This window comes from Xiphophorus hellerii, chromosome 11 (assembly GCF_003331165.1).
Source record: "Xiphophorus hellerii strain 12219 chromosome 11, Xiphophorus_hellerii-4.1, whole genome shotgun sequence".
NCBI classification, from domain to species: domain Eukaryota; kingdom Metazoa; phylum Chordata; class Actinopteri; order Cyprinodontiformes; family Poeciliidae; genus Xiphophorus; species Xiphophorus hellerii.
In genome coordinates, this window is record NC_045682.1 from 25,176,814 (window position 1) to 25,202,126 (window position 25,313).

At 37.6% G+C, this 25,313-nt stretch overlaps 4 protein-coding genes across 17 annotated transcripts in view; all 4 read left to right on the forward strand.

Moving 5' to 3' along the window:
* Window positions 1-7,455, forward strand: arr3a (arrestin 3a, retinal (X-arrestin)). Its single transcript, XM_032575706.1, has 17 exons — window positions 1-108; window positions 1,986-2,017; window positions 2,904-2,934; window positions 3,016-3,076; window positions 3,156-3,200; window positions 3,289-3,479; window positions 4,024-4,083; window positions 4,154-4,230; window positions 4,315-4,450; window positions 4,580-4,664; window positions 4,753-4,825; window positions 5,049-5,186; window positions 5,395-5,478; window positions 5,569-5,592; window positions 5,677-5,726; window positions 5,816-5,835; window positions 7,068-7,455. Exons 2-16 carry the CDS (start codon window positions 2,010-2,012, stop codon window positions 5,818-5,820), a joined length of 1,068 nt encoding a protein of 355 aa, XP_032431597.1. The 5' UTR covers window positions 1-108; window positions 1,986-2,009; the 3' UTR covers window positions 5,821-5,835; window positions 7,068-7,455.
* Window positions 7,456-9,128: 1,673 nt separating this feature from the next.
* Window positions 9,129-12,146, forward strand: znrd2 (zinc ribbon domain containing 2). Its single transcript, XM_032577253.1, has 4 exons — window positions 9,129-9,263; window positions 9,645-9,796; window positions 10,738-10,822; window positions 10,924-12,146. The coding sequence occupies exons 1-4, from the start codon at window positions 9,248-9,250 to the stop codon at window positions 11,352-11,354; spliced, it is 684 nt and encodes a 227-aa protein (XP_032433144.1). The 5' UTR covers window positions 9,129-9,247; the 3' UTR covers window positions 11,355-12,146.
* Window positions 12,147-13,093: 947 nt separating this feature from the next.
* On the forward strand, window positions 13,094-15,893 carry fam89b (family with sequence similarity 89 member B). The gene is made up of 2 exons (XM_032577363.1): window positions 13,094-13,547; window positions 14,058-15,893. Exons 1-2 carry the CDS (start codon window positions 13,296-13,298, stop codon window positions 14,271-14,273), a joined length of 468 nt encoding a protein of 155 aa, XP_032433254.1. The 5' UTR covers window positions 13,094-13,295; the 3' UTR covers window positions 14,274-15,893.
* Window positions 15,894-17,381: 1,488 nt separating this feature from the next.
* Window positions 17,382-25,313, forward strand: part of LOC116728386 (EH domain-binding protein 1-like) — a 29,620-nt gene continuing 21,688 nt past the window's right edge. For 3 of the 14 annotated variants that reach the window (XM_032576456.1, XM_032576458.1, XM_032576457.1), the window contains exons 1-5: window positions 17,383-17,917; window positions 22,015-22,072; window positions 23,198-23,293; window positions 23,803-23,856; window positions 24,663-24,841. In XM_032576456.1, the coding sequence (XP_032432347.1) occupies window positions 17,814-17,917; window positions 22,015-22,072; window positions 23,198-23,293; window positions 23,803-23,856; window positions 24,663-24,841 (491 nt within the window). In that variant the 5' untranslated portion in view covers window positions 17,383-17,813. Of the gene's footprint in view, window positions 17,918-22,014; window positions 22,073-23,197; window positions 23,294-23,802; window positions 23,857-24,662; window positions 24,842-25,313 lie in introns of all 14 variants that reach the window. The other 11 variants (XM_032576461.1, XM_032576464.1, XM_032576466.1 and 8 more) reach the window with 9 other exon arrangements.

The window sequence follows — 25,313 nt, forward strand, 5'->3', positions numbered from 1 at the left end:
GCTGTTAACTCTGAAACCGAGACAGCAAGATGGTATATAAGGGGACACCAAATGTCGTTGGCCACACTCTCAACTCACCTTGACACACACTGACACTAGGAACTTGAGGTAAGACCTTCTTGTAGCGTTAATATTCATGATTTACGCTATATTTACATATATGCAGAGATCTATGAGTGTTTTAGTTGATGCTAGGACTGAAAAATGTGGATACTTGAAAGGCAGATGACCAGTGTTGCCCAAAGTCGGTCCTCGAGGGCCGGCATCCTGCACATTTTAGTTCTCTCCCTGGTGGTACCAACAACCTTTTCAGCATGCCAATGTTCTTCTTAGGCCTTCTAAAGAGCCATCATTTGATCCAGGTGCGTTAAACCAGGGAGAGAACTAAAACATGCAGGATGCCGGCCCTCGAGGACCGACTTTGGGCACCACTGCTGTAGACAATTGCCAGTTTTAGGAATACAGACGTTATCACCCTGACAAGTTTGGTAAATTGGTTATGACCTAAGTGGTGTTGTATTTAATCAAAAAAATGCAAATCTATTGTTATTGCATGTGAAAAACAACAAAAATTTTCTTCATTATACAAATGTCATACATATGTAAATGTAATATTTAATTAAGTCTTTTACTGCATTAAATCCAAAGCAGGCTGACATTAATAATTTAACAACAGATTTAAGCATTTGGTTTTGTTTTTTACTACATATCATATAATCATCTTAACATTTACAATATGCAATTTTACTGGCTTATTTTCATTTTCTGATATCATGAAGTCCTAAGTGTTAGTTGAAATAAACTGTCTTAAGGTCAAATATGTGATTGCGTACTAGACACAGCAGACTGATAATCTGGCCATGCGAGGTCAGACTGAACTTGTGTTCAGATTAAAGTAGATTTTAGTCTTCTTCTGTGGTGAGAATCTTCTCTTCAGAGTAAAGTTATGGTTTATCTTTGTGACTTCAACATTCTCAGCAGCCAAAAGATGGACAAACCAAATAACAATAACATGTTTTTCCTTACAAAACCCCAAAAGTAGCACAGCCAAACATTAGTGTAAAATTTTTAATTTCTGAAAAATCTTTGAGCAAAGACTTTACTTTAGTCTAGCAATGATTCAGTTTTATTTCTGTCAACCACAGGGTCATTTTTGCTTGTGTGTGTTTGTGTTACTGTTCTGCACCTCTTTGGTTCAGCCTGAAATCTTCACTCTTATCACTCTCATCACTGTAATCAATAACAAAATTATTAGTGCAAGATATATGAGAGAATTTATACTTTTTGTTAAAAGGCTTAACTGCAAACTTCTTCAAGAATTTGAGCATTTATTGCTCATGTACACATGTATCAAAAATAAAGTAAATCCTCTATAACTTTTAGGGCTTGAAAGTATATTTTTTTGGTCTTTCCCTCGTAAACGTATTTATCTAATAAAAAGTGCAGAAAACTATATGCAACATATTTGTGCATGCCATTTTTTTTATTAAATAAAGATGAAACTCCTGTTAAAAGACACAACAGCACACAATTTGAAGCATGTCCTCTCATAATCCGTTGTGAGTAGTTGTAATTCTTCTTTTAGGGCTCATGTGTCCAAAAATACCAACTCAAGATGCACATTTAGATGTTTAATCACTTAATCAATTCTTGTGTACAACCCACAGTCTGTTCTCTTGAACTGTGAGAGAACAGACTGTGCTGAATGTAAACTGTCTTTTTATTGGGTTTTTTTCCTGATGCGTATGTTTACGAGGTTGGGGCCAGCTGGCTGAAAGAATAACAGCTTTGGCATTGGCCTTTAACACCAGTGGCGTAATCTTATCGCAAAAGATTAACCTCCTACGGCCTCTCGAAAAGAAATATCACCACACCTGCCAAAAACCTGACAGAAGGCACACAATCAGTATTTTAAATGCAGTTTATGGCCAACAGAGTGACCTTTCCATAACTTAAATTGACCTTTTTTGTCTTATCCTCCACAGGAAACTTTGAAACATCTTCCACAAATGGCAAAGTAAGTATTATTTATTTCACTTTTTCTTTTGTACTTCTTTCATTCTTTTTTCTTTCTTTCACAAATATGGGCCACACCTTTTAGTGTATATTTGGATAAAATGTTGAAAACCACTACATTCTGTTTATCAAATTTGGTTGGGACATGATGAACCATGAATAAAGATAAAAGTGCATAAATACTTTTGTATAACATTGTGATTGGCTGCTTTTATTAGAAACTGTTTTCATGCAGAGTTTAAGATTAAACTTTGGATCTAATAATTTTTTTCACAAACTTCACTGCAGCAACTGATTTAAAATGTATATATTAAGTTTTTATTTGACATTTTAATAATCCGTTTACATGATGCTTTATCAGAATCGTCAGTGTGCAGCTCCCTTGAATAAAGAACACATAAAATTTTGTTCAGTGAAATACTTTTTTTATGTATCAAAATCTCAAGAAAATATTTCTAGAAGTGCCCTAAGGTGTTATTTGTGGTTTGTAAGAACTCATGAGGTGATGCGTTGTTTGAAATGTACTCTCAGACACTAACACTGGTAAGAAGCTCCAGACGGGAGCACAGGGGTTATCGGCTATTTGAGAAGACTTTGGTTGCAGCTTTTATGTCTCCCTCACCTGACCCAACCTCTCAATCTGGGCAGGATGAGGTAAAGCAGCTCCACATTTAGCTATTATCTGGATAAAGCAGAATAAAGACTTATTGGGTTTACTTCTACATTCCAGGGAAATGTAGAAGTGCTATCCACTGAATCTTAATTACATCGACTATTCATCCTGACTTTAATTAGTAAATCCTGCAAGACTGTAAATAATAACAGGTAACATAAGTACTGAGGAGATACGGTTTCTAAATTTCTGTTTTTTTCTCATTTCTTCTCAGGATTTTCAAGAAGACCAGTGGAAATGGAGGGGTTAGTGTCCCTCTCTTGCTTCAACATTTTGATTGTGATGTTCTGACTTTTCTAACGTCTCCAATTGCCTCTGCCTGACAGCTTACCCTCTACTTGGGGAAGAGAGACTATGTGGACCATGTGACTGCAGTGGACAGAATTGGTGTGTGTTTTATTTTTATTTCTCCATATTTCTGAGGTTGTACTGTCAAGATTTTAATCAGAACTCTTCCCAAATCCAGATGGTGTTGTCAAGGTGGACACAGCAGATTTTGGTGACAGAAAAGGTAACATAAAAAAGATTCCTTCTGGACTCATCTCCTTGGAGAGAAAAGTAACTCAGCGATAAATGTTCAAATGTTGTCATGTTTGCAGCTTTCGTGCAACTAGCCTGTGCCTTCCGATATGGTAGTGAAGACTTGGACGTGATGGGCCTGTGCTTCAGGAAGGACATCTGGTTCGAGCAGGTGCAGATCTACCCTGAGTGCAACAAACCGCAACTGAGCGCCATGCATGAGACCCTGCTGAAGAAGGCGGGGGACAACTCCTACGCCTTCTCCTTTGAGGTATGGGAGGATTTTAAGACCTCAGCTGGGTCAGCTTTTTATGCCTCTGTCCATGGTGCTGAACCACTTTGCTGGAACTGTTGGGAAAAGTCTATTTTCATTGATGTCAAATAGAAAATAAGTTAGAAAAGAGGGGCTAGAAGTGAAAAATGTTTATTAACCTTGGCATAATGTTAAGGCTCAATGTTTATTCATTTAATTAGTTTTTTTGCCGCCGTTCATCTGAGTGTTAACAGTTGTGCTGCCATGTAATCAGTACTACAATTTTTGGATAAATGTAAGTAATTAATCTTAGTGAAGTTACGTAGAAAAAAAAACAAATTAAAAAAAAAAATCAAGTGGATTTCATAGAAAGAAAAACAGTACTATTACTTTCCTACTCTATCTGTCCAAATTGTATTTAATTGATTTGAAAAACATGGATATGCAATGAAACCATACTGATGCATAATTCCTATTCAGACATTTTGAAAACAAATATTTGTAAACAATGTAATGAAAAATGACTTGTTTGATTAGAAGCTGCTTCATTTTGTTTTTCCAGATTCCCAACAACCTGCCCTGCTCAGTCTCTCTGCAGCCCGGACCTGATGACAAGGGAAAGGTGCGCCTCTTTTTCAAATCCACACATCATGAAATATGCAAGACCTTCATCATCTTGTGTCTCTTTGCAGGCTTGTGGTGTTGACTTCGAGGTGAAAACCTACCTCGCCATGGAGAAGAACAACCCAGATGAAAAGATTGAAAAGAAGTGAGTGCACTTTTGTTATCAGTCCTGCTTCGGTTTTCAGTCTGAGTCATGTTTTTAGTGTTTATATCTGTGTGCTCCGAACAGGGACACTGCTCGCCTTGTCGTCCGTAAAATCCAGTACGCCCCGTCTCAGGTGGGAGCCGGCCCCAAGGCTGAAATCTGCAAGAGCTTCATGATGTCTGACAAACCCGTTCACTTAGAAGCATCAATGGAGAAAGATGTAGGGGGGCAAATTTATTTTACTTATCTGACATTTAACCTTTCATTTACAACACTGAGATACTGTATTTATAAAACAGAGAGATGAAAACCAAACTAACACCTCCAACTAATTTCTGTGTTTTTACAGCTCTACTTCCACGGAGAACCTATTCCAATCAAAGTCAAAATCAACAACGAGAGCAACAAAACAGTGAAGAAACTCAAAATCACTGGTGGGTTCCTGTGTCATTGATTTATTGATCATTTAATTAAAATCTAGGCCCGTCCTGAAAATGTATCTACTTCACTCTCTTTTCACAGTGGACCAAACCACCGACATTGTTCTCTACTCAGCTGACAAATACACCAAGTCTGTTCTTTGCCAAGAGTTTGGGTACGTCTTAGAGCCTATCAGAAAATAAAATTCAGTCAAATTGATGGCAAGTCAACTTTACAGATCGGGGAACATTCGCGCAAATAAGCAAATGTACCCCAAAAATATAAGGCAAGCCAGATCCACCAAATTGTTTGCCTGAACTGTTAGGAAAGGCAACATAAAACAGATAAATTAATATAATTTTCTGATATTATAATGGCCTTTGTTTTTGTTTGTTCAGAGAGTCAGTGGAAGCCAACGGTACCTTGGATATAACTCTGAGCATCACACCACTTCTGGCTGAGAACAAGGAGAAAAGAGGTCTGGCGTTGGATGGACGGCTGAAGGATGAGGACACAAACCTGGCCTCCACCACTATGTCAGTACAAAAACAACACATCAGACAAAGCTAAAAAAAGAAAAAAAAACAGGATTACGTTGTGTTTACACCTTTGGATGTAAGCTCTTTTTAGACTTTATAGTTTTGCTGCTGCTTCTTTTGAAATCCATGATGTCGTATGGTAGTACTCTTAACTAAAATAAACCTGTTAATCCCTGAAATCCTTGTAAATCCCTCTTTCACACAGGCTGCGGCAGGGTGTGGAAAAAGAGGTGTTGGGTATCCTGGTTTCCTACAAGATTAAAATTAACCTCATGGTGGCTGGAGGAGGGTGAGTCTGTGTCACACATTTTTTGTCTCAAAGAAACCTAAATATTAAATGAAGAGGAAAAAATCTTATAATAATGTCCTTGCCCCTAAGCCTGCTGGGTGGCCTTACTGCCAGGTAAGCAGCGTCCATCACAGCAGTTATATCACAGCTGATTACCAAGCAGCTCTTGCTAATTGTTTGGTTTATTTTCTTGCACAGCGACGTCACAGTGGAGCTGCCACTGAACCTCATGCACCCCAAACCTGAAGGTATTTTTTCACTATTAACACACATTTCAGGATGTCTTGCTGATATTAATGAATTGTTGTTTATTTTTTAATTCCTCCAACCTGGGCAGAGTAAAGGATCCGCATCGCTGTAAGTACTGCTTTTAGATTTCGCTGTCAAAAATTATGTAGTTTAGGCTCCGAAATTTTTGTGGAAGCGAAACATCAATTTGTTTTATTACTAATACAATGCAGTGTCTCATTGGATGTATGTATGTGTACTCTGCCCCTGTTACTCTGATAACCAAAATAAAATCCAGTGTAAGAAATTCCATTTAGAACTTGCCTGACTTGTAAATTGAACAACAATTGAACACATAAAGTTTATCTGCAACAACAAGAAAAGGTTTATGGTTAAACAGTAATATGTGTGTTTATGTGTACAGGTTTTAAAACAGAAATGTAAAACTTCTACAAATAAAGCAAGTATTTTCTTACATGCAATATTCCATACATGGAAAAATGTATTGTTTTGTTACAAAGTGGCAAAAAATGACAAAAACATCTTTCTATTTCATTTTGATGTTGAATTAATATGCCTCTATTGCAGTAAATTAACAGAAAAATGCAAACATTTCTGTTTTTACTTCTGTCAAATTTCAAAACACTGATCAGTTCTGTATCAATGCTAGCCAAGCTTATTAAGAGCCACTTTGGAGGGTCAAAGAGCAACGTGTGGCCCCATTGCCATGACCAAAGCTTGGCAGGCCATACAGAGAAAACATTAACCAGAACAGCAAAGAAGCCCATGGAAACTCTGGAGGAGCTGCAGAGATCCAGAGTTGATAATGTAACAAATATGGAGTTCAAGGAGACTGAAAAAACAGTGTAATCCTGGATGAAAAGCTGTTGGAGGTTAATATAGACTTGAGACCCCAGTGGAGGTTAACCTTGTTGAAACTCCAGCCGATGATACAATGGAGTGGTTAAAATTTAAAAAATTCTCATGTGTTAGAATGGCCCAGTCAAAGTTAAGAGTTTAAGAATCTGTTGCAACTTTTTAAAAAAAAATGATGTCCAAAGACACACTTCATCTAGTCTGAGATGTTTTAAAATGTCTTACAAAATTCCAGATGTGCAAAACTGTAAAAATACAATTCAACAAACCTGCAGCTTTAATTGAAAGTTTCCTCTACAAATTATTACCTCTTGGGGCAGAATACAAATACATATTTCTGTCCACTTTAATCAACCTTAAATGAACCCTAAATGAATATTTCAAGATTGTATAAACATTTCTAAAAGGCCCTGTTGGGTGACTCAATCGCTAATACTTCATTAAAGATTTTTCACAGTCTAAATTTTGTGCTTGATCCTAAACAGAGAAGATGTTACTCTGCAGATTGAGAAGACATCCACAGAAAGACAACCAAAGCAAGTAACATGCTACAAAGAAGAAGAAGATTCTCGTGTCAGGAAGTGAAGAGAAAAACATTTCAATGCAGGGCAGAAGGAAATAAGATGTAAAATCAATCCCCTGTTAGATCTTTTGTTGTTTCTGTTCGTGTAGAGAGTATTGTCATGTAGTTGTAGAGAATGTTGGTGTTTAAAACAAAAGTAATTCACAAGACCCTTACTTAAACCCTCACATAAGTGGAATTTTCTTTCTCCCATAAAATGTCAGTTTGAAGCCCATAAAACCACTGTGCTTTTGAACTCTGTGATATACTGTACTTACCCATAAAGAAAAAATAAATGACTTGGAAAGAAATGCTTTTGTGCTGTAGTTGTGATTTCAAAGTATAATTATGTGTCTACTTATTTATTTTAAATATTAAAATCAAAAGTTTTTTTCCTTTAATCCTTGCTGATATTGTTTGTAGCCGCTTAATGATGGAAGACGTTGCACTTTTGAAGCCTCCATGTTTTTGGTGCTTCTATCCATAGTTCTGAATAATGTCAAGCAAATTTCTGAGAGCAAAAGTTCTGTCTGTCATTAATTCTTATTCACATGGCCCTGGTTTTAATACTGTTGGTTTTCTTAATAATATTGGAATCATTTAATGGGATTAAATGGATAGTATCTTGCAAATATTTGAATATCACTTGAACTTTTTCAGATTTCAAGCCCTGTAAACAGCGTTGTGCAGTTCACAGCAGGTCATAAAAAGGACACAGCAAATATGAAGGGAAGAAGATGCTCTGGTGGGTTTGGATTTAAAGTGTATTAGGAGAAAATGCTGTTTCCAAGTGGCTTGAATAGGAGTGCAGGATCTGAACCCACCAGGATCTGACAATTTTTTCTTGCATGAGTTCCTAACTCTGATGACCATAAAACAAGAGGCCACCTGGATTTGTCTGGATTTTGGAACGGCCTCCAAAAATTTCAATAAGTGCGTGTCTTTTTTCCAAGACAACTTTAACTTTAGATTTCTGTTAGATATTCTTAATGACTTAGCTGGGTCTTAATGGGTCAAAGAAAAACGCTTTAAAAATCCCGTCTGCGTTTAGGTTTTGAAAAAGACTTAATTATACACTTTTTAAAATTCAAAAGCATAATACTGGCAAATGTGATTACTGTAGAAAATATGAAACAATAGAGCATGTTATATTAGAATGTCATAAATAAGAAAAATAAAGATTTAAGAGGAGAGAGTTTGAAAGTATTAAGGAAAATGTTCATTCATTAGATATTTTGAGGAAGAGTTTGGGAAGTAAACATATACAAATAGTTATTAGATTTTTAAAGAAAACTAAATTATTTCATAGAATTTGCTTATAGTAGGTGTGTTCGTGAATGTGTGTATGAAATAGATATAGGTGTGTCTATATATATACAGTACAGACCAAAAGTTTGGACACACCTTTTAATTCAATGGGTTTTCTTTATTTTCATGACTATTTATAAGGCAAGAAATCCCACTTATTAACCTGACAGGGCACACCTATGAAGTGAAAACCATTTCAGGTGACTACCTCTTGAAGCTCATCAAGAAAATGCAGAGTGTGTGCAAAGCAGTAATCACAGCAAAAGGTTTCTACTTTGAAGAAACTAGAATATAAGGGGTATTTTCAGTTGTTTTACACTTTTTTGTTTAGTGCATATTTCCACATGTGTTATTTATAGTTTTGATGCCTTCAGTGTGAATCTACAATGTCAATAGTCATGAAAATAAAGGAAACTCATTGAATTAAAAGGTGTGTCCAAACTTTTGGTCTGTACTGTATATATATATATATATATATATATATATATATATATATATATATATATATATATATATATATATATATATATAATATTTTATTTTTTTCTTTAATGGTAGAATATATAAAGAGATATACACAGTAGATATACAGTATGTAGACCATTACGAACCACACTCCATACCAGTAAGTGGCGGTAATGCTACTAAAAGTTTGTTGCCAACATCCAGTAAAAACCAACAAGAAGAAGAAGAAGGTTTCGTAAAAGCTGGCAGGGGGCGGTAAACGCCACCTGCCACTTTGACTAGCCACGAAGAAGACACATCACTCACAACGTGTAGCAGCAGTGAAGCAACATGGCTTTGAATGGAGGTTTGTGAACGTAACTGTCTGTTAATTTCGAAGTTTTAAGCAACAACGTGTATATGTTATGTATAATAGTATTTAGCACTTATTTCTGTTAGCTTACATCGACCGAGCTGCTTCGTGTACGTGTTGTTATCCTGACGTTACCCCGGTTGCTTTGACGGCTAGCTTGTTATTATTTTCTGACAACTATCGTAGCAAGCAAATAAGAGATTAATAAAACTTTACTCAAACAGATTAACTGAAAGCTTTACAATGTGTAATAAACAATTATACAGCTAGCATGTTTGTAACGATATTAAGGAAGCGTGTGCATGTAGCATAGCTGATATTATCAGAGTGTGTTTGTTCGGATGTTGATTTTCACTCGTCGTTGCCGACCTGTAGATGAAGAAGACTTTGAGTGGGAGCCTCCAACAGAAGCTGAGATGAAGGTGATCCAGGCTCGCAGGGAGAGACAGGACAAGATCAGCAAGCTGATGGGAGATTACCTCCTGAAAGGGTACAAGATGCTGGGGGACTGCTGCGAGGTGTGCGGGGTAAGCAGGACCTCTGCTTGTTATAATCTAGTCAGAATAAAAGCGGAAGCACTTCATATACATTCATATTGAGAATGAGCTCAAGCACACTGATCAGGAATAGTACTGTTACAGCCTGCATAGTCCTGTTTCATTTTACTGCCACAGCAGTCCAAATATGTTGAATTACTAAGATTTTAGTGGCAGATACTTTTAAGTCCTGTGTAATGAGAGGTGATTGGATCTGGAGTGTGTCTTCTGATATTTCTCCAGCATTAACTTCCTCAGCCAATATCAGTTTATCTCTCATCTGTCAGGTTGGACAACATGGGCCAGCCTTCAGTCCCCATGCTTATTAATCATGCTTGTAGCACAAGCATCACTAAACTACTTTCATGCATCATGAATAAAAGTACGGTACTTATATAATCACTAAATATTTTTGCAGTCCAAGGAGTTTGTTGTTAATCCCCAAACTCTTGGAGCGAGGCTGCAGTAAGCTATTTTGCACGTTTTCCTATTACTTTTTCCTTCTTCTCAACTTTCCGTTAACATGTTTCCTTCTGTAGCGATGACTGTTTAGGGCTTTTTGTACTATTATGTCTCTTTTTTTTTTAATTGCTTTTAAGTAATATTCAAATGTTCTGGGAAACTGAATGTTGAGTTTTCATTAGTTATAATATTAATATTGTGTGTTAATATTGGTAAATATGACAATATCAATTGCGATATACGCCTGTTTCGGTGTTCCTGTCTTTGTCATGTGTGTTTCCTGTGACCTTTAGCATTTTGAAGATGCTAAAGGTCAGTAACAATTATTGCACTGCAGACATTTACAATATGAGTAAAAAACAGTGTTACTGGGAGCAATGACTATTAGTGAGTGGAGGTTGTTGTCATGGCTTTGAGTGTAAACAATGGAGAAAGATTCACTTATCTAAGGCACATGTTTGTGTTTCCAGACTGTTCTTCTTCAGGACAGACAGCAGAAGAACTACTGTGTCTCGTGTCAGGAGCTGGACTCTGATATTGATAAGGACAACCCTGGTAAACTCCTACATGGTTTTTTTTTTCTGTAGTTTTCATTTTCATTTATTCCTTTTAGAGATGTTTAAGTTTATCCTCTTTTTTTTTTTTCTTTTTTATAGCTCTAAATCCACAAGCTGCCTTGTCCCAGGTGAGAGAGCGACAGCTGGCAGCCCAGGTCCTGGCAGCTGCACCTGAACTCAACGGAGGACCAACCAGCAGTCAGGCGAGCGTGTTGGTTCCTCAGCCCAGACCAGAGCACTGCGAGGGGGCCGCCGCTGGAGGAAGGGCCCTGTTGCCTCCACCCGTCGTCGCGTCTCCTCCGCCTCCTGCCTCCACCACCACGCTGGCTCCCATCCGTCCCCCGGTTTGTCCGCAGAACACCACCCTACAACCTGTTTTGGAAGAAGCAGAAGAAGCGGTTCTGACTAAACTCCGCTGGGCCACCACCCAGTTACAGAGCTCGGCTTCACTGGAGGCCAGCATCCAGCTGTGCAGCCTAATCAGCAGCTGTGCCAACTCACTGCGAAGCCTCAGGGAGCTCAGCCAGTAAGCACACAGGACAGACGAAAAGCATAAAGTGTTAGGAGCGCTGGTTCTTTTGCTTCGGAGTACTGACTGTTGCCTTGCTTCTCTCTCTCTATCTGAATACTTGCTTACAGCTGAATCTGAAGTTGTTCCTAAACACACTTGAATTAGGATTCAGGTGTTTAAAAGTGCACGACTTACTCCTGAAATTATGCAGGCATGCACCTAACAGAAAAATGACATACTGATGTAATAGTCAAATTGTAACTTAAAATTACCAACATTTAGCATTTCAGACTTTTTGACTTGTTCATATTAGTTTAAATGTATCCTATTGAGATTATTAAACCAGGGAGATTCTACATAGAAAATGAAATCTTGTGATCTTGTGCCCTCTTGTTTCTCCAGCCATTTGCAAAATGTTTCTGTGCTGCAAATCAGATTTGTTAAATTAACAAATTTCTCCTGCCTTCACACGCCTGAATGTGATGTTGTGTACATCTAACCTTTAGGAGATCAGTTGCAGTTCAAAAGTTGTTTGGCTTGACTTAAAGATTCTCTTTTTGACCCCCTTGAGATGCAAACATGGTTTGTGAGGCTTTTGGAAGAAAGGAAAAACTTTCAGGTAAAGCTGACAGTCATGTGGATGTTTTGCATGGATGCTTGTATGAGTTTTATTTTCAGTTTATTATAGCAAGTAGAATAAATAAATCTTTGCAATTGTACATCATATGACGGCACTTCATTTTAAACATCCCATCCTTAATGATAGCTAGTTTTTTAATATTGGACCAGAATAAATCCTGTTCTAAAGTTGCACAGTGTGTTTCTTTCCACAAGAGGGAGACAAAAATTATCAATTTTTTTTAATAAATAGGTGAAATAAAAATATGAACTGAAATTATCACCATAGACTTCCTGAGTTCTTAAGTAATACAGTGAACTGCAAAAGTATTTATTTTCCTTGGTCTACTTTTACATTTCTTTCATGTCACAACCTTCTGCATATAATATTGGGATTTTTAACTGACCAACAAAAAGTGAAACTTAATTGTCAAGTGAAAGGATACCAGCTGTCCAAGGTTCTCATATGAAAGCTTGCTGAGCTGTGCATTATCCAGCCCCTTTTACTCTCTTTCATCTAGATAAAATCAAATACAACAATTACCAAAAAGGTCAGTTGGCCAACGTGTGTAAAGGCCACCTGTGTGCAATTTAAGCTCAGCATAGATGCAGCTGCCCTCAAAAGGATTCTGGCGTTTGATGCGAACACCTTGATTATGAGCAGGGAGCCCAGCAGACAGGTCGGTGGAAAAGTTGAGGAATCAGAGGTCTAAATTAATAACATCAGATATCATAGTTCAAGCTATTGTTCACAAGTGTGATGGCACATCAGCAGTTGTGCAAAAGATGGCATTAATCAAAGAAGCAGTCAAAAGGCTTATAGTAACTTTGGAAGAGCTGCAGAGATTCATTGTTCAGGTGGGGGAATGTGTTGACCGTTAGTCATGCACTTCACATATCTGGACTTTTATTGGTAAGTTGCAAGATTTTCCTTCCATTGCTGTTTCTGGTTTCTTTAAGTGGGGAAAAAAAACATGTTGCTCTCAACATCATCGTCAGAAGAAATGACTGCATCCACATCAAATGAAAGAACTATTTATTTAAGGCGTTTAAAGCAGAATCAGTTTCCATTTGTAGCAAACAACGACGCGGGGTTTTGTTTTGTCCGGGTGTAGGGGTGGGAAGGTGGGGGCTGTCAGTGAACGCCCCTTTTACACAAAGAGCAGGATGCAAAACAAAGCCCGGAAGCTTCATATTCTGTCTGCAGCCAAAAATCCCTTTTCTCCCGTCTGAACCAGGAAGATGATCTCATTTTCTTTGAGTAAACAGCGCCTTTGTGTGAGCAGCTACTTCTGAGAGGTTTTGAAAACGTAAAATCCACTTTTACTGAGGAAAAAGTGTCATGGACGGGAGTTTAAGCAGAGCAGACTATCGGGTTGGTGCCGCTGTGTCCGCCGCAGAGGGGCTGCCGCCGCTGCCTAAGAGCCTGAGCGGGATCCTGAACTCCAGCGGCGGGTCGTGGAGGGACATGCAGACGATGCACAGCAAGAGGAGCCGCATCCAAGCCGAGATCAGCTGCAGAGGAGGCAGAGAGGCGGCTGCTGCCAAGCCTGGTGGACTGGACGCTGCGCTGGCGCTGCTGCGCAAAGAGATGGTAAGCTGTTTACTCATCTGCCGCAAAGCATCCACGGTGGGACAGTAAGTCTTCCTGTGGGACATTTGGGCTGTATTAGAAACTTAAAGTCTAATAAAACTTGCATGAGCTTTGACTTTAAGGATGAGAAAAAATGATAGCTTCCCATGAAGTGTTTACTTGACCAAATTAGGAAATTAAAACAGTATTTTTACTATTTGCCTTCTCTTTGTGCCTTTTCCAGAGCAGAATGAATGTTCTATTACTCTGTCATTTTCCCTTGTGGAACCTTTAACGGCTTAAACTTCTTGAAAAAACGAGTCACCATTTTTCTGTTGTGGTTTTAAAAAGGGATTTTAATTATTTATTTTTTCCTTTAATAACACAGTTTTTACACAATGTCTTAATACCTTTACCTTTAAAAGGTAAAGGTATTAACCTTTGTGATCTTAATGAGCTAAAACACAAGGGTCTGTATGGGAGCTTTAACAATCTGGACTTTTTGGTTCATTTTCTGCTTCTGTATTTCAGGTGGGTCTACGTCAGCTCGACATGTCTCTGCTCTGCCAGCTGTGGTCTCTCCAGGAGGCCATCCAGGAATGCAAGGGCGAAGCCTCCATCACCGCTGATAACGGCTACTCTGAGGATGAAGAGGAGGAGGAGGAGGATGAACTAGAGGAGAACAATGAGGATAAAGCACAAAATTCTTCTCAGCATTCTCCCAGAAACTCCTTTCATTTTCACTAGTAAATACAAACACATGGACCAATGGTGAAAAGAGACCGTTTGGCTCTTTGAGACCCTTTTTTATTGACGTTTTAATTTATCACATGCCTGTTTATCAGGCACATTTTGCTCAATAACAAAGCATACGATGCTTGTTTTGTAGAAAAGCAGTTAACTAAACAATGTTTTATATGAGATCACTGTTATGTTCATGTTAACTTTAAGCACATTAATGTGGCTTTTATTTTTTCTTATAGGTTAGTTTTGTTTGCCCATCACACCACATCATTCATATCCTACTTAGAACCTGATGGGCTTGAGAAAGAATTTAAGTACGGTACTCATTTATTAACTTTTATGCCTGATTTAATAAATTATTATTTTTAATCATTTGCATATAGTTTGTGTCTAGAAAGGTATGAACATTTTAGATAAAGCCCAATTAGGATTGTTGGGATAACAGTAAAGAGAGGTTTCTTCTTCACAGCTAAGAGTCTTTTTTAAAAAGAAAAATGAAACATAAAACACAGAAAAGAAACCAGCAGGTCAACAGTGTTGTTTTGAACAGTGCCAATTAAGAATATTTTATATTTGTGCTGTGCATTTAAAAGACAGTGGGGACGTTTTGATTGCATACAAAGAATGAATTCTTTGAGAGTGAAATCCAAAGTACATGTAGGAAAAAAGATTCACACAAAAATGCGTTTTCACCATTTCCATGGTAATCAACATGAACACCACCAACACTGTGTAAATGCAGAATAATTTGGATTTGGCTCATGTGATCCTTTTATGAAGCTGTAAATTACACCTAAGTAGTGAAAGAGTTAAAAGTAAAGAACAGTTGAAGTTCATAGGAATGCTCTGATTTAAATACATTTCTAAAAGGTCAGACAGAACATATTTTTTGTGATATTAAACTTCAGTATGTTAAAAATCAGCCTTTTCCTGACCTTACAAAACTGGATGAGTTGCAAATTGTGGGAGTTTATTTCTAAGAAGTAAACATTTAAAGCCCAAAGATTCCTTTTGACATCTTCTTTATTTATGTTATGATCTGGAAACTTTTCACAGATATTAATTATGAGATTTTACCAAATCCTAGAAACAACTTTGATTTAGTGCAAACATGCTTTCAATAGCTCTGAATGCCAAAATAAACTTTCCAAGTTTCTTGTTTTATTTATTTAACTCCCACACATAGTTTGAAAACTTCAAGTAAAATGTCAGGTTTTGGTGACGTAAAGCAATGATCCTTTTTTCACGTCTGATGTGAATTTTACAATTCAAATAAACAACAAACATTAAATTGACTAAAGAGATAAAAATCAAAACAAGATGCAGCAACCTGGTTGTTTAAGGGACAACATTGTTGAAGTACTTGCTGTTTTCACAACACATTTTGATTCAGTTCCAGTATTCAGTCTTCTTTAGTCTGTCAGGATCCAACATATTAATTTATATTTACCCTCTTCACCGAACAGAAATGTCCAAATCTATCAGATTGTGAGGACAAAAACAAGCCTGTGCAGGAGACCCCACAGTTTTTTTTCTTCCAGAGCTTTCATTTCTTTTGTAGATTTGGATGTATGCTTGGATTTTTTCTGATGCTGAAAAATTAAACTCTGCAGTGTATTAATGCGTCTGAAGCTAAGACAATTGTATTGTGCAGGAGACGCACTGTGCCTATTCACGAAGGGGCTCCTTCTCTCCACCATGCCCCCAAGTCATCCAAATGCAGCAGCATGGAGAAAAACATTTGGTGTGGGGAGTTTTCAAAGGATGGTTTCATGTTCCACTCTATTTAAAAGGTGCACAAGCGACAGAGATATCAGAAATGGTAGAAAACGTCCCCATCTGTCTGCCAGTTACTGAGCTAAAGATTTGAATGTACCCAAATTCTGCTCATGTCATCCAAAACTATTCTCATTTGTGGATTTCAATCAGCTGTATTCAAATATGGACCTATAACTGGCAGTCGCATTTCTTTTATACAGGTTCTGCCCACATGGATGTAGACAAAGACACTATTTTACTGTAAAGTCATGATATGGTTAACTGGAAGTTAATGGAGTTCCGTGCTGGTGTTCATACCAGTAAGGAGAAAAATGGAGGACCAGATTATGTTGTGTACAAAAGGTAAAACATTTGTCATATCTGTCTTTAAATCAAAAATATTAAAAGAAATTGTGCAATAAAAGTGAAAGAGCCAGACTCCTGACATTTAACATGCATCTAATATGAAGGTAAAAATTACATATATGTTTCTACCAACATTCTTCTTTCGTTCTTTCATTTTGGCCTCATTTGACCTTCTTCGAAACATTTGCCACGTCCCCAACATGACTTTCAGCAAAAGAGAATATTCAGGTTTTTCATTAGTAAATATGTTTTTGTTGTTGTTTTACAATTACCCCAATACAGCACAGTAGTAAAGAGGTTAATAAGTTTCTGTTCATGCTCTGAACTACAATACATGAAGACATCAGAGCATCACACTGACAGGTTGGTTTACATGTTTGGTCGAGAAGTGGACAGCACTGAAGACGAACTCACAGTGTAAAATTAGAGTAACTCTGAGTCATGAGAGATTTGCCCCCCCCCCCCCCCCCCCCCACACACACACCACCCGTCCCGCTGTTGCTGCTTCCCCACACTTCTCCATCCAGCTGCCTCTGTCCATAAATGATCCCTGCCTAAAAATACTCTGCTGCTCTCACTGAGGAAAATCCCTGTGCTTTGACCTAACCTGAAAACGCACACAGACATATACTTACAAAGTGAACCTGGTCTGTTTCTCTCGTGTGGAGACTATGCTTCTGTAGTTCATAGAAAGAAGCACAGTTTTCCCTGAAACATTGGGGGTGATGTTCCTCAGGAAGTGACTTAGTCACAGCTGCGACTTCTGATACAAACCAGGGACAGAATTTACCAATACAGGATTTTCACCCTTGCACCCAGCAAAGAAATTAGACTATGCAGAGTTGATTATGTGGAATAAAGCTAGATAAGGTTGCTCCAGTGATACAGAAAGTCAGGGTCAGAGTCTCCAAGTATTACAGGGACTTTGCATAGCCTGCTGCTGCATCAATATAAACTCATTTTGCATATCCTCTCTCTCTCGTTCTCTGACACAGACAGAAAAAGGGAGGGTTGGCTGAGTCAAGAGGAAGCAGATCTGTGTTACAACAACCCAGAGTTGAGTAAGCTGTGCTGCCTCCATGTGGATTATAGCCAAACAGGGGAAGACAAGCTGTCAATGTTAACGCCTGCAGTTGTTTAGTTGGGACTTTTTAAAGCCTCGGAGGGAAGTCAGTTTCTCTTTTGCTGCTGCTGCCTGTTGTCGTTGTTTTCCTCGCCTTGGTTTACATCAGGTTATATCTTGTGTAGTGCGCGTGCAGTTCGAGGTGTTGCAAATGAGCGCAAGTCGCAGCTTGTGCGAGTTTCATCAGCGGCGGATGAAGAGGAGGCAAACCCTCTTCTAAGGAACAGAACCAGCCGATAAAAGTTGGATTATTCAACTCTCCCTGGGTGTAAACTTTAACCTTACCAACAGCGGCGATGACTTCGGTCTGGAAACGACTCCAGCGAGTCGGTAAAAAGGCTTCAAAGTTCCAGTTTATCGCTTCTTATCAGGAACTTGTCCTGGAGTGCACGAAGAAATGGTGAGTAACGTCGGTTTGTCTGCGATATGTCAACGTCTTTTTTTTACTGTTTGACTTAAAACATTCTTCACGAGAGCTGTTTGTGTGTTATTAGCTATAATAAGGCTCCGTTATGGCCATGATCAGCCTCATGTTGTTGGTCTTTCCGCTAAACTGAGACAGCTGAGGGCGCCCCGCCCGCAGGCTGAAGCTAGTGGTCGTCGGTTCGATCCCCGCCTTTGGCAGATATCTGTGACACTAAACAGAAAGTCATTAAGTTTCTTTATCTTTAAAGGCAAAAGTCCGGCGCACCAACATGTGTTATTGATCTCAGGAATGCGGTTAGGAAACACTTTAATTTCGTTTGTTGGTGACTAGTTAGAAATATAAACACACAAGCAAACTGATGGGCAAAAACAGCGTTTCTGCACATTTCAGCGAACTAAATTTAAGCCTTTTAAAGACCTTCTCAAAGCCAGTGTGAATTATTCAAGATCCTTTAATTTAATTTGCTCAATGTATAGCTTATATTTAAGTTTGTATTTTCTTTCGATAAAGAAATAGTAGCGCAATCATGGGTGTGGGGGTTTTCCCTTTGAGCATGACTGTTCTTGTGTGGACTTCTTATAATTTTGAAGACCTGATTGTGGGTTAAACAGAAACCTACAAGAACTTGATTTATTTAGTCCAATAAGGTTGGGCTTTTTTGACCCAGATTACTGGGCTAGGTTTTTAATCCAAAATATAGATAAAATGACTAATAGCCACTTACACCTAATGGCACTTTAAATGTTAAATGCTCTGACTGTACAGTATTACAGTATCACCTGCTCTATGTAGACCAGCCTAACTGGTTAACACAACTACCAAATAAACCAATCACATTGTAGCAACTTGATACATCCAAGCATGCAGAGTGGTGAAGATGACATGCTGGAGTTCAAAGAGTTGATCTGGATGATGCAAATCTTCATGGATATGCAGTTAACTGATCTGCTACAGATCCAAACTGGTGAATGTTTCTCACACCTTGTTGAATCAATGCTATGAATTATTAAGGCAGTCCTCAAAGCAAACGTGGAGCTGACTTATGACCATCAGAATCACAACTGCCCCAAAGTGTCCAATTTATCTAACAGGCATAATTTCCAGAAAGTTTTATTACCCACACATGGAAGTTTTGTTATTCTTTCTTTGAAGTTTAGTCAGCAAAGATCAAGTTATCTAGTTGAAAATGATGGGCCTGAGGAAGAAGGCCCATTCTAGTCTTTTCTCTTAATGCAACAGTCTCAGCTGTATTTTTATGTAGATTTTGGTTATAAATACTTCTATTTCAACAACTTAAACCCAACGTTTGGGTGTAAGAAATAACCTAGCAGTTTTTAGCCTGTAGGCTAAACCTGCATAGTATTAATCTGGATAGGATTTCCAGTCTAAATTATCTGGGATATCATTTATTTTATATATTTTATTTTGCTCAAAGCTCTTTGTATCTCCCCACTGGGGAAATTTCCTGCTATACAAAGGCGGCTGAGTCACAAAGAACTAATTGACTCTAACATAAACAGCCAATTGAATTAATCACAGCAGTAAGTTTAAAACTTCTTGTGTAAAGTGTTGGGTTAAGAATTTTTACCCTTTGTCCAGATGTCCTCCTGTTTTAAAAACGTATCTTTTGGTATTACATGGAACTGGAAGGATATAATTATTATAATTATTATATAAGCGGCATGACAGCTCTCTGATATGAAACTTAGGACGTTTATCGCAATCCCTGAAGATTTGACAAAGAAGTGAGAAAAAAAGGAAGTGAGGGATTATTAAGAGACAATAACACATAAATAAATTGGGAAGTTTTTGTTATTATTGGTACAGTAGCTTGCAAAAGTATTGACACTTCTTACTCTTATCATATTTTGTGAGGTTACAACAACAAACGTTTAGACTTTCATGTAGGGGTGGACGATATGGGATTAAAGTTTTATCACAATATTTTGTGGTATTACTGTGATGAAGATAAAAGTGACAATAAGAACTGTGTATTACTCTTTTTGTAGGTAACATTATGACTGTCACTGCATGGCACAGCAATCATAGCCCCACAAACACAAATACTGCTATTAAAAAACAAATCCATTAGTAATAGGCTTCTTTAGGACACTAGTTACATATAAAAAAAAATTGTGATTTGTATCACTGGACTGCATATGGTGATTGCATTTAATCATGTTTCTAAATCTACTGATATTTATTGATACTCTCAGTGAGTATCGACAATAAAAAATAACCATCCTAACAATATGGACAGTTTTGGAGTTTTTTAAACATTGTTAATTGGAATTTATTGTAACAATAATAAATCAAAATTCTTATCATGGTAAGAAAGTTATCGATATAAATGATAAACAATACGATAAATGCCCACCCCTAGTTTCATGTAAAAGGTTCCCACACTTTTTGGGGAAGTACCAATTATTGAACATCAATAAAATACTCAATCATATAAATTTTATTAATTTTATATTAAAGCAATAAGGGAGAAATTCCAAGTAAGAAAGAGAAAAGATAAAGAAAAACCAGCAGCTTATCCAAAACATTGTGTGATTTGTACTTTAAACCGTACAAAGGTTTTGAACACCTCAGACATCACATGATTTATCAGCTGCAGGAAGTGATATCATGGGCCACGTGGAGGATTAGATATTCCTAAAAGCTTGTTATATGCAGTAATATGAAGGCATGCACCTACTCTTTGAATGTTACTTTGCTCTGAAAGCCACACAATGCTATTTATTTTTCAGTTCAGATGATTTACAGCCAATACTCCACTATCTCATGTCTTTGTAAAGAGTTTTTGGAGGTCAAAAACAGAAAGAGGAGACAATGAGAAAACAAATCATAACTGATTGCAGTATTGGTCTGTATGCGGTGAATGTACAAATAAGCGCCTTACTCCCTAGAAAGTCACAAGAATAAAATGATTAAAAGCAGGGCTTTTTGTTTACTTCCTCCAAAGAAATCTGTCTAATCATTTCCTGTAGGTTTAAGATTTACTAGAGATAGGGAAACAACCAGCAAAGCTTTTGAGAAACACAATAAAGACACCAACGCTGTTGTTTTGAACAGCCTTGTAATAATAACATGTTACTAACTTTAATTCCACCTCTATTGTCTGTAAAACCTCAGCCTAAGCTATCTATCATTACCCACAAGCTCTACACTTACTTAATGATTTTGCATCTTTCATTTTCATGTCATTACTTCTGTGTCTGGCAGAAGTTATGACAGTCCTCATTATTTCCTCCAAATCTGTCTCATCTCTTCCAGCCATCATCCCCGCTGCGTGCCCCCCAGGCTATTTCTGAAGCCTACGCCGACCCACTAACACACATACCACATAAACACATGTGCACACAAAGCACTGTTGGCTTAGCTTAAACTCTCACATACAAGGCAGCAGTGAGAGTCACAGAGCCATGGATGGAAACATAGGGGTTTCATCATTTGACTGTGTTTCCACTGAGTTTTAAAGAGTTTTATGAAAAATTATTTGTATATTATACGATTAGATATCTGCATGAAGACTATAGGGGGTTCCTTCTTCCTGTAAGAAGACATACTTCTCAGTCTGGTCACATGACTCTGCCATTTCCGTTTTCACTTCCTGTACTAAGGAGAGCACATGAAGTGATGCTACCAACACACACACGTAGAAGAATGCACACCCTGTTCAGTCTAATAACAGATGAGCAGCTGCTTGGGTTATAAATACTGATAGACAAATTGGACATGTCACCATGTACTCCTGCAAAAGCACACTCATACAACTAGCACTGGCTTTTCTTGGACGCAGTGGCAGTATTATTCAGCAGTGACAGTCATAAGACTTTGTGTTGGACCCCGTGGCATCGCATTTAGGCATAAAGTCCACTTTGTTCAGATGGTCTGAGATCTAATTTAAAAACTTTCCAAGTTCCATGTGAAAACCTTTTCCACATCCCTTTTTCTTGTCCTGTTCACTCGATCTTTCAAGCAGAGTGTGTACTAGGTGTAATTATTGAGTTACAACATTAGGCAAGGTCTTATTTCTGTTTTGGTGTGTTTGTGTGTTTCTAAAGGCAACCAGACAAGCTGAGAGTGGTGTGGACCAGGAGGAACAGACGCATGTGCTCTAAGGTAAAGCTGAGATGACAAAACACAACAGACCTACAGTATGCATGAGTCTGTGTATTCTCATGGGGATTCTCCTTTTGGGATCACACACAAAAGCCTTCCCTTAATCTGCAACAGTAACATCATTTTGAACAAATGAGAACCTTACTTAGCATTAGTTGATGTTCTGTCATTTTAAAATCCCTCAGTAGTTAAAATTCTAAACATATTGGCATTTGTTCAGTCTGCTTTCTAGAAGAATTTGCTGATGCATACCAAAACTTTGTATTTGTCAAAACTAAGAGGAAAACTCCAGCTTTGACTTAAAGGTTGTCCATGTGTCGATAATGAATTAAAACCCCTTAACAGACATGTTAGAGAATAGCAAAGCTCAACTTTGATGCAGCCTCCCTTTATCCAGAAAAAAGTTATGTTTATTTTGACTCCATTCTCCATGATGCATGAGGATTGTTTTCAGTAGAGATGCAGATAATCCTGTATGTTGGGGAGGTCTCTGTTTAGACCACATATAGATAGCACCAGAAATATGAAAATATTGTTTTTTAAAATGTGAGAGATAATTTTAACCAAACTGTTTAGGAAAGACATTTTTGCACATAAAATAGAAGCCAATCAGATTGAAAACTTGTTCAGTTTTGCATTTGTATGTGACAGAATAAAGTCTCTTACTTACTAAGTTAGTTTTTACCTTTTGAGTTTGCTTTTGAACTTTGACTTCTGAGCTTCTGTCCTGCTCAGTTATAAACATTTTAAAGATTTTCATCAAGTTAAGATGCCTTGATTTAAATCAAATGTAACTGTAACATCCATTATGTTAATGAGACAAAGTGGTGAATTGGCTGTAGGACCTATAGCCTGATTCTCTGGCACATATCTGTGCTAAAGCCTGACAAATTAATGTAATCTGCGGAGACTCCCAGCTCCTACTTGCCATTTTAGGGACCGCAGGGGTTTTTGATGCAGAAACATTGCTGGCCGAGGAGAGTCACAGTTATTAGACATCCCCTCTCCTTGCTTGGGCATCAAGAAATGTGACTTGTGCTGTTTGATTTGCTACATCTGAAGAAAAATAGTACCTCATAATTATCTTAAGAGTGCATTTGTTAATGTTAACTTTTTCTTGTGCAGCTCCACAGTTGGCAGCCTGGGATAAAGAACCCCTACAGGGGAACGGTGATGTGGCCTGTTCCAGAAAACATCGACATCTCTGTTACATTGTTCAAGGTATCCCATTTCAAACACTATGAGAGGTGACCCAGGAAATTGTTTATCTGTTTAACTTTTTTTTAATCAGCTAAAACAAACTACTTACAGTATCTTTGTGCACTTTACACTTTCTAAAGTTTAACTCTACTTACTGTAAATTGTCTAGTCTTGCAGTCTTTAACTGGGGCTGCATTCCTTTTAGATAAAGTTCTGGTTTTGCATATAATTTATCTAACAACCAAAATGCAAAGATACTGAAGTGGAACACAACCATCATTAATGTGCTTGAGTTCCTCCACCTCAAAGTAAGCTAATGGGAATTATGGATGTGTTAGATAAATGAATAATGTATACAAAAGGCTGAAGACTTGAAGTTAATATTTTGAGTTGCACCTCGTTTCAAAAAGTTGGCATGTCTGGAAGGGGCTTATGCATATCTAAATATAAAATTATAGAAATAAAAGAAACAGGATCACTAAGTTTAGAGAATATTTCATTAAAAACTAATTTTCTTATCACTCCTTTAGGAACCTAACACAGACGAGTTTGAGGACAAGGAATGGACGTTTGTGCTTGAGGGGGTAAGTATCACTCTACTGTTTAAGCTGCAAATTTACCCAAGTTCTTTTTACAGTGCAATGTGCAAAACGTTTTTGGTAACCTTTAACTTTTTTATAATCATTTAAAGAAATCTTTATTACTATGTCTTCAGGATTTCAAAGTTGTTTTTTTCCTTTAGCTGCTTTTTCATGCAGTGTGTGCTTTAAAAAAGTGAATGACTAAAAGGTTTTACTGTCTGGCTATTAAAGACATTTTATGTCTTTAAAACTGTTATTGAACATTTTCAAGAATAATCTTTGTGACGGGATTCTTTTCTACATTAAATCAAATTCAATTCACAAAAAGTGAAATCAAATGTTTTTATAACCTAATTATTCAAGATTCTTCAAAGGGTTTCTGTAGATGGGGTTGGTCGAGGGCAGGAAGGATCTCCTGTAGCAGTCTGTATTACAGCAAATTTGGAGAAGCCTCTGACTGAAGACAGTCAGTCAGAGGCTATTAAATTTTTCTTTTCTTGATTTTATGTGAAATCTCTCTTTGCAAACTGAGTATTTATAAACACAAAGTGTGTTTATCAATTGACTTCTGAAGTCTTTTTATGGATGAAGAACATTCCTTTTAAAATAGTGCATCACTAAACTTACAATATATAAAAAACAGCCGAAGTCCAAAGTTGGGCTCCTTGAAAATTCAAAGAAATTAAGGGATGAGTTCCAACTTTTGCACAATAATCACATCTACCTTATCAGATAAAACTTCCACTATAAAAATAAGCGCCAGATAAAATACTTTAAATTCAAAGATTGTTTCTACTCATTATCCACAGGAGAACAAAGGTCACCGCAAGGTGCTAGCTTCTGCTGACATCAACCTGAAGCGGTTCGCCAGTCCCACACCGACCCAGACTGACCTGACTCTGAAGCTGAAGCCACTGTCGGTCAAAGTGGTGGAGGCTGAGCTCAAGCTGTCTCTGTCGTGTGTCTTTATTCGAGAAGGAAAAGCTACGTAAGTTGTTTGAATTACCAGGATCAAACATAAAGATAGGCCCCATGTTCTCTCTTATTCTTTCTTTGCATCAGTCTACCCCACATACTTTCTATAGGATTTCAGTTTGGAAACAGAGATATCCATGGGAGAAGGTTGATTTTCCATCTGGTGGATCAATTCTGTGTTGATGCGGACACATGTTTTGGGTCAATATTGTCCAGAAAGACCCAATGGCCCATTATTAGTTTTCTAGCAGAGGCATGTTCATGTTACATGTTCTTGTATTTCAGTGAGTTCATGTTGCCACTAACAAGGTTCCCTGGGCTTTACGAAGACTAACAAAACCCACAGCATTACAGATCCTCCACCATAATCCAAAATGTCCATGAGGTGCTTAACCACATTCATCCTTTGTTTCGTACTAAACTATGTGGATTAGTTTTTGTTCAAGGCTCTTAAACTCACATCACATAGTTCCAGTTAATGTCCC